General features: G+C 44.7%; 1 protein-coding gene across 1 annotated transcript in view; it reads right to left on the bottom strand.

Annotated features, from left to right (window-relative positions):
• Positions 1 to 455: 455 nt before the first annotated feature.
• The window catches only part of DNER (delta/notch like EGF repeat containing), a 330,055-nt gene continuing 312,826 nt past the window's right edge, over positions 456 to 17,684 (bottom strand). The window contains exons 12-13 of the mRNA XM_039234597.1: positions 7,709 to 7,955; positions 456 to 1,450 (exon numbers count right to left, since the gene is read on the bottom strand). Coding sequence (XP_039090528.1) covers positions 1,339 to 1,450; positions 7,709 to 7,955 — 359 coding nt within the window. The 3' untranslated portion in view covers positions 456 to 1,338. The remainder of the gene's footprint in view (positions 1,451 to 7,708; positions 7,956 to 17,684) is intronic.

Raw genomic sequence — 17,684 nt, 5'->3', positions numbered from 1 at the left:
TCAGCACAGCATTTGGATGCAAAACAACTGAATATAGGGTGGTTCTAAGCTGCCTCCAAGTTCCTAAGGACCAATGGCTGTTTGCGAAGGCCATTTCACTTGACCTCCACTGGATGGAGCCAACCAGAGACATTTCTTGGGACCACCGGCCCCCCTGAACATCATGCCCACCAGCATTTCCACCTTCCAGCGCACGTCAACAGCCAGGCGTGCTGCACTTCTGCTTCAGGTTCCAGTGGAAATGCTGAAATGAGAGTTCTTATTTTCTTCCCCCACCTTTCATGTTTAAAGGAAAGGAGGGACGGTTCCCTGGGAATCAGGAGGTCGGAGGGGCTCTCAGAAGGCACAGGAATGTCCTCCTTGAAATATTTAAGATGTGAAAAACAGCACGATCAACACTCAATATTGAACCCAAAATGTTTTCTGTAATTTTAGAAGAACGAGAGACACAGGCATCCTGGACTTGGTAACATTTATTCAATATTCTTTGAAATTAGCAAGAGTCAGAAGAAGCACATATCGATCCAATACAGCTACGAACATGTCCTGGATATAAATAAAGATGCACTATGAGAAATACGCACTACGGGAGGGACTAGTACTCTCTTATATTGACTACCTCTTAGCAACAAACAACTCCAACGTAAATTTAATTTACTCACAATATAAAAACCTTGACTTTTTAAAGAAAATATAGATTCAATGCGATCATAATTGGCCTCACTAGGCCCTTTCCCTACGGGTGATTTTCAAGGCCTAGCTTGGCGACCATTACGAAAATGACAAAAACAAACTCAGAGGAACGTTTCCGCAAGGTTCAACAAAACAGTGCAGAAATAAGTTACTTACCCATGCACAGAATAAGGCAAAGGCTAATTTCATTCGGGTTAGGAGTAATAAATGTAACTAGTTTCTTGTTCACGAAACAAACATTTCAGACTTCTTTTTAGGTGACGGGTATACTGTTATATGAGTCATACTCTACATGTGTTTCCTAACTACTCAGAAAGCTGGCACTCGCACCTCACATAGAAACTTCATGAAACGCCCTCTGGGTTTCATGACGGTGTCTACCGTGGGAAGAGCACTCACTAGTCGAAGCGTACAGTTTGAAGAGCAGAAAGTACATTAAAACGTAGTCTATGGGTTTCACAAATTTCGTTTTTAAAATATTTTTTCCAAACTAAAAGCTGCAGAAAATCAGTTCTTCGATATTCTACCGAAAACCCTTGAGAGCAGCTACCATTTCAAATTTCTCAAGCTTTTTATTTTCTTAAAAATATTTCAATGAGGGTGGTAGCCCATCTTTTTTGAAAAATAATCCCCCCCAAAAAAAGATTACAAATCTTTTGTTTTAATCAGTGTGACCAGGGGCTTGTCATCGGGGCTGTAATCCTCATAGGCGATGGGGGTCACATCGTACATCGCAGGCCGGGATTTCTTTCCAAACCTGAAACCACAGAGAGAGAGGATTCTGGTTAGATGCATCCTGAATCTCAAGTCTTACCAAAGGCAAGTGGTGAGAATAACTTAGATTCAAGAATCAGACGGGATGATAAAAATACACTGAAAGATACATTCTCAAGCGAGCACAGAAATTTAAGAGACCTGGATATCAACACTGAAGGAGCAGAGATATTAGTGTTCAGTGCAGGAGGTTAAAAAAAAAAAAAATGGATCTCATGAAGCATGGAGTCCAATGGTTAAATCTTGGCCAAGCAGCCAGGCATGACAGCTCTATGGTAGGCTTTAAGAAAACGTGTATCTATTTGTCTTTTTCTTCTGAGACCCTGAACTCTCTAGAGAGGCAAATTTATTTTACATTCGCTCTAGTGCCTGGAATACAGAATGACAGGGTAGTGTTCCCCAGACTGTGGACAGACAGCCTCCTCTCCTGTGGGACTTGCAGGAGGGCTGTGAAGGCTCATAGGTCGTCTGAGGTCCCGCCATAAGGAGAAGGGGAGATGGAGGAAAAGACTTTAAATAAGGAGAGGTTTGTCCACAAGCTGCCCCCACCCCCGCACCCACCGTCCAACCCACCCACCTGTTCTTCCCCAACCCCACATACACACAAGCCATTGGCTTGTTCTCTCTGAGCACAAGCCACTGTCCCAAAAGATCTGTAAATATCAAAATCCCCTCATCAGCAGGACTGATGCCCAGAAGCCAAGGGGTGTCAAAATCCAATTTCAGAACTTCCTGCCAAACCAGTCTTCAGATGGAGATTATGAAAATAAAGCCAATTCAACTTCTGGGTGGTCTCTTCCCAATGAAGGCCTCACCTTCCCTAAGTCCCTGCAGCTCAGTAGGACTTAAACAGTCTTCCACACTCACCCACCTCGCCTCCTTGTTCGTAAAACAATGCCTTTTAACTATTTCAAGTCCAACAGGATTCAAGAAGGAAGGATGTAAAGAACCCGAAAATTTTAAATGGTAGGTAGGGTGGGTCACAAACACTTCAAGGGGCTCATTTCCCACAGTTTCCATCATACCCACTCCCTTCCCCGTCCCTAGTTTTTCCTTTGCTTTCTTGGAAAGTCCACCCTCTCACAGACAGCGAGGAGTAGAAGGGAGTGGAAAATGAGGAAATATTGCATTGTTCGCATGATCTTTTGTTTTTAAACATCTGTCAGTCTTTTGTTCTGATTCACTCAAGGCTTACCGGCCTTCAAGGGCACAAAGGCGTAAATCGTGCCCGATGGACACCAGGCAAAATGCAGACTTAATGAGTTCATGCATTCTACCACCAAGAAGTCCAAGGGTATTACTGAATGATTAAAAGGCTTTCAATAAAATCACATCTAAAATGTGAAGGCTTACTGAGGCCCGAGATTGTGCGTACATAAAAGTGGGTTGGAGTCCAGCCTGTGGTCTGTTTATCTAAACTGCATGAAGCCTGCATCTATCTGAGGCCACAGAAAGGGGCAAGAGTGTAAAAGCTAACTGGATCTGGACACTTTCTCCCAAGACTGAAAATTTCAGAAGCTGCTTTCAGGCACAAATATTTTGACAATTTAGGCCTCATAAAACAGCTAGATCCATTGCTAACAATACACGACTAATTCATTTAAAAAGCTTGGACAATCTCTATGAAAAGCCTTTCATATCTTCACATAGGAACCAGGGGGCAGTTTCCTGAGGCTACTTTGATAGGAGAGTCAGCAAGTCATACACAGCCTGTTAATCAGTCAGTGGCCAAGAGGAAAAATCCAAGTGACTTAATAGGTGGAATATATGTTTAGGATATCCACTTTATTTATTTAAAAAAATTTTTAATGTTTATTTACTTTTGAGAGAAAGACATATTGAGCAGAAGAGGGGCAGAGAGAGAGGGGAGTCACAGAATCTGAAGCAGGCTCCAGGCTCTGAGCTGTCAGCACAGAGCCCGACGCAAGGCTCGAACCCACAAACCACTAGATCATGACCTGAGCTGAAGGCAGACAGCTAACCGACTGAGCCACCCAAGTACCCCGAGATATCCATTTTATTTTTCACGTGGCTTCATAGTTTGAAGAAGAATCTATTTCTTCAAAATCTAGAAAGTTAAATGCCTCCATGTTTATGCCATCCAGCAACAAGCTATAATTCAAAGGGCTGTAATCTTAAATTGCAGTCATGGGGCCGAATTTCAACAAGGCAGGTTAGAGGTTGGGTGTCTGGGATCCACTGAGAAAGACGAGTCAAGGGCTGAAACCAGTCATGAGTGGCTACACGGCCACCTGGTCAAGGGAAGAAGAACAAGGAGCCTCACTCTGTATCCAGACAGAGAACTGGCTGCGTGCAGAGTGCTGAGATCACCTTCACACCAGCACGGGAGAAAGCCTAATGCTGGGAATGTTCCCTACAATGGGAACGTGGCGCTACCTTGGAGCCTCCCTTCAGGGAGATGCAGAGGTCTCCACACCAAGGGCAGTATCCACCACACAGAAGCTAAAATGGTTTTTGAAACACAATAAAGTGAAACAAGACTTTCCTGGAATCTTCTCCACCCATCACAGCGGCAAGCTCTCAACACAAATGTGCATTCATACTTAAGTTTATAACACCAATAGCTTGTTATATTTTCTTTGTCTCTCAGAATTGGGCAGATGTCAAGAAACAAGCTAACACCTAGAGAATTCCATTTAAACTCTCAGACACGGGGCAACTCAGTGGGTTAAGGGTCCAACTCTTGATTTTGGCTCAAGTCACGACCTCACGGTTCACATGGAGATGGAGCCCCACGTCAGGGTCTACGCTGACAGTGTGGTCTGCTTGCGATTCTCTCTCTCCCTCTCTCTCTGCCCCTCCCTGGCTCACATACTTGAGTGCTCTCTCTCTTTCTCAAAACAAACAAATGAACCTTAAAAAAAAACCTCTCAGGTACTAAATCAACATGAGAGTTGCCTGTGTTATGGCAGGGATATTTATGTGACTGTTCCTTTAAATAACACACTGGGTTTTGTTTTTTTTTCCTTATCATAAAGGTACATTTTAAATGTGAAAAACAAATTTGGAAAATAAAGAAAAATTGTAACATAGAACGGGGGTTAACAATTGATAGCCTGCAAGCCAATTACAGCCTGTTGCCTGTTTTTAAATAAAGTTTTATTGGAACACAGTTGCACCCATTCATAATATGTCTCTGCTATGTTCCCACTACAAAGGCAGAGCTGAATAGTCACAGAGACCCAGAGAATGCATGGTCTGGAAAATCTGAAATATTTTGCAGGCTCTTGATGAAGATGGTATGAATTGCTCACAGTCCCCCTGTCCAAAGGATTCAGATCAGGATAGTGTCTGGCCGTGTCAACAAAAGCTAGAAGGAATAATGGAAGTTGTGGCAACCACAGCATTAATGTCACTGTCATCTCAAATAGTGTCTGGTGACAAGTCTCTCACACGTTACTTCACTAAAACATGCTGCAGCCAATTCTCAGGCAGACCAAGGCTGTGCGTTCTCCCAGTTCATAGGCCCCTGAAAAGTCAAAAGCTAAAACACCACCGCAGGGAATGTAGGCGGATCTGACCTTGAGAAAGGCCCAAAGCCAGAGGTGCTATTTGAGAAAACGTGACCGGCTCCTCTCTAAGCTTTGCTGGTTGGGTTGTGTGTGATCAGGGGCTTAGAGCTGGGGAAGCAGGGAGCTATCTGCAGCCGAGATGTGGCCTCACTCCGGAGCCAGGAATGCCCATTCGCTCCCACGGGGCACTTACAAACTCGCTCCAGCCTGAGGGTCAGCAAAGCAGCCACAGAACACACGGCTCTTGATAAGAGAGAAAAGGGGGCTCTTTCACAACCCAGCACCAGCATCAGCTGAGTGCTGACACTGAATCGCCAGACACTTCCTCGGTCACTCGGGACCGTCACAGATGACCCCTTCAGTATTCGTCCCGTGTGGCTGTGAGCCGATGGCGTTCAGATCCCCTGTCCCCGCCAGGCCAGCAGCTGGGAGACAGGCTGTGAGATGGGAGGTAGCCACAGGCCACTATTGAAAACTAGGGAGAAGGTAATATTGAAAAGGGTTAATTTTTCTCAATGCTTTTCTAGGGTTTCCAGGAAAAGGGAGTAAAACGGGGCCAACCAGCCAGAGCCCCCGCCAGGACCTCTACAGAGCCATGCTCTACAAACCACAGGTCATAGCTGAATAAACGGTTATGAGGGAATGTTCCAGATACTTGGGAAGGTATTGTCTTAACGTCCATGGTTTTATCTGTAGTCACTGGTGCATGGAGGAGCTTACTCGTTAGGAATTCTGCAGTGAATACTTTTTGATAAAAATCGGCACCAAATAAGAACCAGCTTTGTAAATGCTTTTAAGTTAATTCTTTCCTTCCAAGAGTATCCAGTTAAATATCTTCCTAGCGGGCTAGCTAAGCAGGAAGCTCAGAAGAATCTATCCTAAGCTCTTCTGGGGCTGAAATAAAATACTCCTCTTGGACACAGAAGGATCTTAGCCCGAGGTGCCTCCGGGGGTGGAGGGAACCTCATTTCTTGGTCTCCCAGTACATCCCAGTATAATGCCTCTGATTCTGTTCCTTCCCGGTGCAGAGAGAACTTCCGGGAACAGAGAGAGAAGATTCTGGAGCAACAAAGGAGGTTGCCTCCTCTCCTCCATTGTTTACACCTTTTACCTCTCACCTGATGACTTCTAAGTATCTCAAACACTCCAGGGAGGCTGCCCTGGAATGAGGCCACTCGCAGGCAGGTGAGGACACCCCACACCCGTCCCTGACAGGGACTGTCCTTTCATTACAGACCTCAGATTTTAAGAAGGGGGTCTGCTATGTGCCAGCACCTGCTGGAGACAGAAATAAAACGGCCCTTTAAGTACATGCTGGTGGAGGAGTCAAGTAAACAAGCCGGGCAGGGACTGGCCTCAGGGCTTCCTGGAGGCTGTGTTGTCAGGCTGCCCCTTAAAGGAAGGAGTCAGTGAGGAGCAGCATGCAGGGCCTGACTTAGAAGTGGTTTGCGGATTTCCTTGCGAAGAAAGAGAACTTTCTGAACCTCTTAGCCTCTGTACCGTTCAGACGGAATTTGGGGTCGCATTTCCGTCTTGTGTTTTGATCAAGACCAACACTCAACGTCCCAACAAAGGTGATGCAGCTCCTAGTTCCCGTGACCCCAGTTGGAAGACACGAAGTTCAGCCCACTCTACTACAGCGCAGATTTTCTGATTTGCGCACTTTAGATCATTCTAGCAATTAAAAAGAGAAGATCGTTTCCCTCTAACAAACACTGTCACTATTGTTTTTATAGTAACTATCCTTTGAGAAAGTAAAAACATATTGGGGCACCTGGGTGGCTCACTCAGTTAAGCGTCCCACTTCAGCTCAGGGCATGACCTCGTGGTTTGTGAGTTCGAGCCCCGCGTCGGGCTGTATGGTGACAACTCAGAGCTTGGAACCTGCTTCAGATTCGGTGTTTCCCTCTCTCTGCCCCTCCCTGACTTGCACTCTGTCTCTCTCTCTCTCTCTCTCAAAAATAAATAAAAATTAAAAATTTTTTCTTTAAGTAAAAAGATGTCAGTTTAGCTGATTTTGTTAGTGTTATAGATTTGGAGAAATAGGTTATTATCTGTTTATACAAGCCTTTAATCTTTGTAATTTAATTTGATTGCTTTGACTAAGGGAGACACGTCTTTTTGCAGTTGAGGGAACAGGGTTTGTGGAGGCATGAATGGTCTGTATAAAACAGAGTCAAATAACGAGGTAGCTGGGACTCAATGTCATACTTCGGACACCCGACTCCTGCTCTCTCTGTGGTACCCCTAGTGCGGTACCTCGTCTCTCTGGAGTCCTTCCTCCAGAAAAGGATACCGTTTTATAGAATCTGTACACTAACAGCAGAATGATAGGTGTTTGTCGCTTCTTAAGGAAGCCACTAAATCAAATGTTATTAATACCTATGCTGACTGACTGGAGAACCCAGCTAAAGACATTCCAAAAAACAATCATCAAAAAATGTTTCCTACCCAGTGATTAAGAATCGGCTATTTATAGCACAGATAAACATAAATTAAATGAATGTATTCAATGCAAACAGTAAACTGGCAGCAAATTATAAACCCACTTAATTACCTGTCCCCAGTACACCTTGAACCTATGTTTTCATCTATGAAATCCTCTTTGCAGGTGTGGATTCCTGTTCGTAACACCACCCTGGTACCCGGAACGCTCGAGTGGAAGCTGGATCGCCCCTCTGCCCCCTCCCGTTCCCCACGCAGCCCACCTGGCGTGCCTGATGGAGGCGATGGCATTGCTGAACTCGCTGTCGATGCTGCGACAGTTATAGAACTCCTCGTAGGCTGGCCGGGAAGAGCCCTGGTACTCAATGCGGCTGATGCGGCAGATGCCCACGATGAGAATGATGAGCATCAGGATGAAGGCGACGCAGAGGGCCCCAATGATGATGTAGAGCGAGTGCCGGGGCATGTTGGTGAGACTCTCCGCCATGTGGCCCGACTTCCACTGCAGGTCTGGGGCGAAAAAATAAGCGAAGGACTGGATGTGAGTTGTGACCTTTAGAACAGGAAGGCCTTCACCGGCAACCTAAAATACAAGGGCCATCCCAGCTGGGAGGAATTGTTTTCTGTGGATAACCCAGATCAGGGGCTAATGTCCTTCACATACAAGAGCCTCTTACACATCATTAAGAAAAACCAGGAACATCCTGTAGAAAAATGAGCAAAGGGTATAAAAAGGAATCCACCAAAATTACAAACAGAAAATGGTTTCATTTCATAATTCTTAAAAAAATGCAATTCCTCTGTCAGTTCCAAGCATTATTTAAAATTTTTGATAACCACGGTTGACCCGCACGCAAAAATGAGGGTGTGTGAATTGATACTCAACCCTTGTGTAGATTTAATGGAGTATTGTTGATCCAGAAATTCCAGTTCTTAGAATTTATGCTGGGGAAATTGGCCTATAAATGCAGAAAGCCCGATATACAAGAATGTTCATTTCAGCATCAAAACTTTTAAATGTTAAATGACCGATTATTATACATTTAGAAAAAGGTTCATTAAATAAGCGTGACCCCCACATACTCACTGCTCAAAGTTAATACTGTTCAAAGTTAATAAAGTTCGTATTGGACCATTTTGTTTTAGGTTGTTTTACAGGGTGTTTTTTTAAAGCAATAAAATGTTACAACTATAGCTAAAGGCCCTACCCCCACACTCTCCATCCCACAAGTAGACAAAACAATTTATAAAAGTAAAAAAATGGGAAACAACCTGAATACTCAACTCTTTGTGAGATGGAGAAGTGTTTTGTTCTTGTTATTAAAGTTTATTTACTTATTTTGAGAGAGAAAGAGAGAGTATGAGAGAGCATAAGCATGGGAGGGGCAGAGAGAGAGGGAAAGAAAGAATCATGAGCAGGCTCTGTACTGTCAGCACAGAGCTCACTGTGGGGCTCGAACTCATGAACCGTGAGAACATGCCCTGAGTTGAAATCAAGAGCTGGACACTTAATTTACTGGGCCACCAAGGCGCACCCAAGAGATGCCTTGTTCTAACAAGAGAACGAAAGCAGTTGGCCAAACAGGACCTAGCCATATAGTATAATCACATGCGAGCTCCAAGTGTCGATCTATACACTGGAAATCTCAGGACAGAGTAATAGTAATGATGAACATTTGTTGCTTTCCTACTATGTTAAGCTCTTTGAAAACATCTCACGTAATTATTACAGCCAACTGAAGATTCATTATTTTCTCTCTCTGCTTTATAGGAAATTGGCATCACCAGCTGGGTGAGTTCAAGTCTATATCCAAGTCTGCCTTACACAGCAACACACAGAGATCATGGGAGGCAGAATGACAAGTGATTTTTATTTCCTTCTTTATACTTCTCCATCTTTTCCCACTATTTTTCAAAAGAATAATGTATTCCTTTTGTAAAAATATTTAAAAATAAGCACTAAATTATTTGAAGAAAGTATCCATGGGATTATCTTCCAGCAGAACAGTGGAAGAAGTGTGGGCCTTGGGATCACACCAGCCTTGCCTTCAATCCTAGCTGCAACATTTACTCGACCTCCTTGAGACTTGGTTTCTTTTTTTATAAGATGAAAATAGCAACATGTACCCCATAGCTTATTGGGAGCATAAGTTAGAAAACATGTGAAGAAAAGTAAGAAAGGCTGCTGCTGGGCCCCTGCTGGGTGGTCTGAAAAAGGATCAAGTGTCATGGTGGCAGAGAGATAAAGGATAAGGAGAAGCAGGACACTGTCCTCCAAGGCACGTGCTGTGAGCTCAGCATTACTGAGCAATGCCCTCTGCCCTTTCAAAAAACACCAACCTATATAAGCAGGAAAATAAATGGATGAATGGGACATAATCTCGTGCCTGACACAGGTCAAGTGTGCCAAAGTATGTCCTGTTTACAGACCTGCACACATGTGGAATGTTCTGGATAATGTGAACAGGATTTGAAAGGAAGTTTGGAAAATAAAAAGGGCAAGATACGACCAAAGAGATGCTAAGTTCATGTGGGAAAGGGATGTCTTCTGTACTTGACTCACAGCACCAGCATCTCCAAATGACAGTTTTCACATTAGGACTATGGGGCCTGGAAATAGGATTCGGGGTTGGGTGTGGACAGGCCCATCTTCCCTTGAAATGTGTAGACTCTTTTTACTGGGCCAAACTCTGCAGGAGTGTTTGTGATCTGTGGGCACATACACGCTCAACCGAGCTACATCCCAGTGACCATGGAATATGAGAACCAGCTATTCTTTACCTTCAACAGTTATAACCTGAAAAAGAACTCATGCCCCCAAGCCTGGTTGCTTCTGAGAGTTAGAGAAGAAAGAGATGAATGAAGTATGTTCACACCAGATCTTTGGACTCCTGAGCTTTTACCAATACCCCTGAGGTCTGGTTTTATCTGAGCCTTGCCTGCCTGAGCTCACAAGGCCCGTGTAGCAGTGAGACTGACCATGACCGCACTCACGGCTCTGTCTGAACCAATTCACATACAGCCAGATGGACCGACAGAAATCACAGAAAGTGAAAGGTCAGCACTGAGGGGAGAAGGTGTTTTGTGAAACAAGAACGAAGCCTCAATCCCGGATCAGAGGCATTTCATTTGGCAACACCTGGTGCACACTGGGCGTGAGAGACACTCATTCTTCTGGCTGGAAGAGAAGCGTGATTCACTTGGTTTCAACCTACTCTGAAAAATTCAATTGTAGGCTAGAGTCCAATGCTCACACTGCGCCATAACAGCCATTTAACATTAACACAAGGGCAGCCAGCACTGTTTCCACTCAGACTTGGTAGGGGGCTCCGCTCCGATTGCTCTGTCAGGGCCACACAGGGTCCTGCTGAGCCCCCACAGTTGATGTGAATAGCTTACGTGTCATATCAATGGTGCATCCGCAGCAGCGAGCACACAACCCTGTGGCCACTGCCGGGGACAGACAACCACACTGGGTTATGTGCTCAGCCCCGCATCCCAGGCCCGAGCTGCCTACACACGTACGTTCCTGACCATCTGCTCCACTTCCCCAAACTCTGCATTCCAAGCTGTTTGAACTTTTGGGAAAACTTTCTCGAAATTCCTCTGAAAAGCTCTGCTTCCCTCCTCCCCCTTCCCCTGCTCTCTTTTTTTTTTTTTCCTACCGTACTGTCAGCTGAAACTTTTCTGATAGAAGTGAATGTGGCTGCTTTACACACTAATCGGGTTGGAACCGGGCTGCATCTGAGTAAATCCAAACTTGGTCTGGAAGTAGCAAAAGGATCTGCACCAGGTGGCCCAAGCTGTCACCTCCAGTCCTGGCATAAGTCACGAGACCCTCATGAGCTATCGCTCTGCCGCACCCCCAAGTCCCAAGTCCCACTGCATGAATCACTCACTCCGCCAGGCATGGCTCCTCTCTGAGCTGTGCACCGGAAAATGCTCGATGGAACGGTCCCATCAGCCCCAGCAGGTGCACCGCCAGGGACGCATGCCCACAAACTGTTAAGGAGAAACATGGCACTTACGGGTCTGTGCGACCATGTGTACGTATTCAGGTTTCAAACTCATTTCATTCAAGGTTTTGTGTTTTCCAAAGCGTGTTCGCATTTACATGTCAATTGGTCCTAAACGAAGCCTCTGGAACTAGGGAGAGAGGCTGGACTTGAGCAGCTGCGGCGTGTCAAACAGGCCATCTGTGGCCAGGCTGAGAATAAAACCAGACCCAGCCACAACCTCCACTCCCAAAGGAGATGCCGTTGGGTTTACAAATTTCATTCTAAAATACATTGCCTGTATCTGTTTTTTAATTTACCTACTCAAATCCATGTGTTCACCTATATTATTTAAAAAGATAGAGAGTGTGTGACGTGAGGATGTCAGACGGCTACATAATTTTTGAGACCATCGGCTGCTAGACTAATTGAGAGGAGGGCTTTCAAATTACCTTATGTATTCTGTAGCTAAGAGGTATTTGGATAAGCAAGGCAGTCAGTGAGATCGGAAATCTTCAGAGGAGGGCAGCACAGGGAACGAATGGAAAGCATAGCTCACCTCTTTCAAAGAATCCGCTTGCTGAACAACCATTGATTAGGCACCTACTGTGTACCAGGCATGGCACTAGATGCTGGGATAAAGAGAGAGGGAAAGTATACAGTTGGCCCCTGGAGCCCCGTCTTTTGAGGGGTACAGGGACCAAAGAAATGCTTGCTCTCAAAGTAGCTGCAGACACACACGTGTGGCAAGTCGATCAAGGACCACCTCCACGGTGCTACTGGAAAGGACAAGGAAACTCTAATCCTACTTGGGGAATCAGGATTGCTCTAGAAGTGAGGGGCCATAGGAAGCTGGGCTCTCCAGGTAAGAAGGTAAAAACCAGAGATGAGGGAGAACAAGGGGAACATGGTCCCAGGAAAAGACCCCAGAGAAGAGGGGAGATGGAGACAGGACAGGAGACTGGAAGGGTGAGAGCGTGGCTGCTCGAGGGAGCGAGGGAGCGAGCCAGGGGCTGACTGAGTGAGGAGGAGCTCCCTCCTGCCATCTCATGGGCCATAGTGTGGCCTTTGGTCTTCGCTACAAATGCAATTTAATAGGAACTTGGCACTGGCAGGGACAGAAACCGGTGGGAAGAAGGGTCTGAGTATTCAGATTTGCACTTTGAAAAGATGTCTCTTCCAGTGACAACTATGTGGATGCGTCTGAGGACATTATGCTGAGTCGAAACAGATCAGATACAGAAAGACAGATACGGTGTGAGCTGGCTTATACATGGATCTAAAGACAAACAGAAAGCTGAAGTCATAGTAACAGAGAGTAGGATGGTGGTTAACAGAGGCTGGGATGGGAGGGACAGGGGGAGATTAAAAAAAAAAAAAAAGAAAAGAGGGTTAAGCATTCAACTTCGGCTCAGTCGGTTAAGCATTCAACTTCGGCTCAGGTCACGATCTCACGGTTCGTGGGTTCGAGCCCCGTGTCAGGTTCTGTGCTGACAGCAACCTCAGAGCCTGGAGCCTGTTTCAGATTCTGTGTCTCCCTCTCTCTCTGACCCTCCCCTGCTCACGCTGTCTCTCTCTCTCTCTCTCTCTCTCTCTCTCCCTCTCTCTCAGAAATAAATAAAACATTAAAAAAAGAAGAAGAAAGAAAGAAACAAAGGAAGTAGGATGGTGATTTCCAGAGGCTGGGGGAAGGGGTCACAGGGAGTTAGTGCTTCATGGGGACAGAGTTTCAGTTTTTCAAGATGAAAAGAGTTACAAAGATGGATGGTAGTAAGGGTACAGTAGGGATGTACTTAATATTGCTGAACCGGACACTTGAAAATGATTAAGATAGTTAATTTCATGTTCTATGTATCTTGCAATAATAAAAAGAACTAGAACAAATTTTAAAAAGAAAAAAGACCATATACTTTTAGAAAACAAAAAGAAAGGGCACCTGAGTGGGCTTAGTTGGTGAAGCATCTGACTCTTGATCTCGGCTGAGGTCATGATCTCACAGTTCATGAGTTCAAAACCCACATCAGGCTCTGCACTGACAGTGCGGAGTCTGCCTGGGATTCGCTCTCTCTGCCTCTTCCCCACTGCACTCTCTCTTGCTCTCTCAAAATAAATAAATGAACTCAAAAATAAAAAGGAAATAAAGATGCTGCATATAAAGACAGGGTTTGATGGGCTAGATTGGAAGCCATGTGGTGTTAAAACAATGAAGTAGATCTGCATGAACCAACGTGGGTAAACATTCTATATATTACAAATATCAATATATTGTTAATCGTAAAGGCAATAGGTTAAACAGTATGTATAGAATAATCCCATTTTATGGGAGAAAATAAGGACTTATAATATTGACTGAATGCATCTCAAAAATTAAACAATAAATGGCGAATAGTCGCTACATTTGGGGAGTGAAGTGAAGGTCTGGATGAGAAGAAAGGTTAATTTTAAATTTTAAAATATCCTAGTTTATACAAAAATAAGAACCAACACACCCAACCAATTTGTACAATAGGAGCTGTCCATATGACATAACCTTGTGATGGGTGTCTTCAACCATTACGAAATTCCACGCATTTTGGGGAGGAGGGTCCCAAGAGGGTCCCCTCTTCCCTGGGTCCCTAGAGCTGCCTATAAAAACCCTACAGAAACCTCACCACGTCTGCTGAGCTCCCCTCAGATTAGGAACTCCTCAAGGCAGAGGTTGCTTCATTAATCTTTATATCCTGGGCATGGCTTTCAGTGTCGGTAACAGAAGGCCCTTGCTTATTTGTTGAATTACAAATCCAGGATGGCCTATTTTTCAAAGGCAGAATATCATTAATTTAATAGTTTAGCCAGAGATCCAACTGTTCAATGCGTGTAACTGCCCAGCTGTCAGTCAGCAAGACTAACTGGAACGCTAACTGTATAAACCTCACAGTTCCTATGTAGATGATATAAAACATCACTACATAAACATTTATAGGAATAATGATTTTTCAGGCTTTGATTCTAAGAAGGCAAAATTTTTATTAGAAGCCATTGATAAAATTGTTATCAGTGTTGAGGTGGCAAGAATGGACAGCAGATGATTTCACTAGGTTGTTTTGGTGCTTTCTGGAGCCTGGGGGTTGCATTTGCTTCAGAGTATGTATAAAACACAGTAACTATTTAAACGATCCTTTTAGGGAGTTCTGGGTCAGTTTTCTCGGTGGTTTTGATAAATCTTCATGGTCTGCTAGAGTTTTACTCCGTATTATTGACTGGGGGACAGTTAATAACTCTAAAGGGGCAAGTTTCTAGAAAATGTTCATTACTGGGCTAATCGATGTGCAGTGAAGGAGATAGCTGTGCTGAAATCTGAAAGGCGAGCACTCCAGGCAGAGGACAGTGGATAGGTAAAGGCCTTGAAGGCAGGAATGAACTTGACCTGTCCAAGGAAGTGAAAGCAGGATGACGTGGCTGAAGCAGAATGAGCAAAGGAGGGAGGCAGGCGATGCGGCCTTCAGAGGCAGAAGTGAGGCTGATGGGAGCCTCCTTGACCACCTCTAACAACTCACAGGCCTCCCTGCTCTGGGGCTTCTGTGGGCTGTGGCTCTCCCTTTCTCTGCATACACCCGAGCTTTCCTGTTGAGATCTACCCATCTGACCTTGCACCATCCAGGCACCCTCCTCTTGGTTTCTGCACACTTGAGAAGATCACAGATAGTCAGGGTTAGAAAGGGACCCCAGAGGGATGGGTCCCATGGCTTGCATAGGACTGGAACCTCTTAATCTTCTCTGGCCACTCCGCTTCCACTCCTGGTCCTTAGATCCTTTTCATTTGATTCAGATTCAGTTCTCTAGACACTGGTCATTGGCTATATGTCACAGCAAACCTCAAGTGCACATTCTCCATTCTTACTTCCAGCTCAAGGATGGAAGCATCCAGCACTGGAACTAGCTGAGCCTAATCTGAGATGACATTGATTTTAGTGCCTTTGGTCTAACAGAGCGGGGAAAATGAGATCGCCAAATGCAAAGTGCAGTTCTGGGCAAACAGGGAGCTTAAGTGTGGACCAAGATGCGTGAAGGGCTCCCTCGCATGCAGCCACTCAGTGTGGCCCATGCCCTTGGCATTCATATCCAAAAAGACAGTTGTCAAAGATTGGTCCTCCCAAGGAGTAGTTATGGTACATGAACCATAGTAAACTAGCATTTATTTAGTGCCTACTGCATTGCAGAAATCTGCACCTATTTGCCTCCTTTAATCCTCACAGCATCTCCCCATCGCCGCCTTATGAGGTAGAATGACAAGACTCCAATAGGTACATTTGCTTGTCCAGGTCACACAGCCAAATATGATGGAGCTTGGATTTGAAGTCACCTTTATCCTTTTCAGTTTCCATCCTTGTATATCTTCTCCCTATATTATCATCACTGGAAGGAACTAAAATTTAGATATTTTATAATTATAGGAGTTTACGTAAAGCTTCTTGAGGGCATCTTGTGTGTTCCTGACTTCTTATCCATACTTTCATATATATTTATCTTCATAATTAAGATTTAGAAGTTATAGGGGCACCTGGGTGCCTCGGTTGGTTGAGCTTCTGACTCGGCTTCAGCTCAGATCATGATCTGCGGTTCATGGGTTCAAACCCCCTTTCCCATCTCCCTCTTTGTCTCTCTCTCAAAATAAATAAGTAAACATTATTTTAAAAAATATTTAAAAGTTATAAATACATATTATTCTGCCCTAAGGCACAAAATTTGTCATTTCCAACAGAATTACCAAATTTTAGAATGAAAACTGGTCCCATTGAACTGGTAAGTAAACTGAATCTCAGCATAACTCCACGCAGCCACACAATGAGGTTCACGCCAGGGGAAGAACCAAGGTCCTGCTGACCCTGAGTCTGGGACGCTTTCCACCGAAAGTCCCACCAGACTGGACTTAACATCCTCTACTTACTCTTGTCCTAACATCCTACACCTGCTCATAGCCATTAGAATCCCTTTCTGTAACTCTCTTTAGCACGAGAGTACTTCTCACCATCTTTGGCAAGGCCAGTCGGTCCTAAGACCACGCTGTCTAAGGGTGTTTAGGAAAGTTGGTGATGGGGGCGCCTGGGTGGCTTAGTTGGTTAAGCCATGGTCATGATCTCGCGGTTCGTGGGTTCGAGCCCCGCGTCGGGCTCTGTGCTGACTGCCAGCTCAGAGCCTGGAGCCTATTTCAGAGTCTGTATCTCCCTCTCTCTCTGANCTATTTCAGAGTCTGTATCTCCCTCTCTCTCTGACCCTCCCCTGCTCATGCTGTCTCTCTCTCTCTCTCTCTCTCCTAGAAATAAATAAAAATATTTAAAAAAAAAAAGAAGAAGAAGAAGAAAAGAAAGGAGAAAAAAGGAAAGTTGGTGATGGAGAGACCTAAAAATGACTACTTTCTTCCCCTCTCAATCTCTCAGCCAAGAGCAAAGACAAAGAATGAGCCAGCGGAAGCCCCAATAATATTACTGGTCAAGCTGATATTGGAGAATGTGACCGCCCACCTCATCAGACACATGAAGAAGGAGACAGGCCCATGCAGCCATAGGCAGTGCCCGACCCTCTGGGAGAGCTTATTCTTGAAACACAGAATAGAGGAATAGAGGCAACAGCAGCCAGTTCTGGAAGGAGACAGACAGACAGACAGACAGACAGATGGGGCTATATATTTGCCAGCTTCCAAACTCACACTATAGAGGAGCTATCTCTACGTGAAGAAAGGAACGGGAGGCCTGAGAGCCCAGGGGAAGCTCTTATGGAAGATCCCCTGTCCTGATGAATTTCAATTAGAAGAAAACACCTCTCATAGCTGAAATTTTATGTTTCCAAAACGATGGAAAACCTAATTCTATGTCACTTCTCATTTTCACCTCCATCCCAATAGATACATTATTTTAAAAAAAAAATTAATGTTTTTATTTATTTTGAAAGAGAGAGATAAAGAGCGGGAGAGGGGCAGAAAGAGAAAGGGAGAGAGAGCATCCTAAGCAGGTTCCACAGTCAGTGCAGAGCCCAACACAGGGCTTGAACTCACAAGCCTTGAGATCATGACCTGAGCCAAAATCAAGAGTCAGATGCTTAACCGACTGAGCCACCCAGGCACCCCACAGATACATTATTTTAATACGTGGTATCTTGATTATGACATTTGTGAACTTCTGGGAGCTCATCGTTAGAGAACAATTTGCTTTAATAGCTCAAAATGTTTTTTTTTCAGATTTCTCTTACCCTCCTCCTCACTGGACTA

This window comes from Hyaena hyaena, unplaced genomic scaffold (assembly GCF_003009895.1).
Source record: "Hyaena hyaena isolate Hyena2069 unplaced genomic scaffold, ASM300989v1 scaffold_86, whole genome shotgun sequence".
Taxonomy (NCBI): domain Eukaryota; kingdom Metazoa; phylum Chordata; class Mammalia; order Carnivora; family Hyaenidae; genus Hyaena; species Hyaena hyaena.
This window is presented reverse-complemented; position numbering and strand designations above follow the sequence as displayed.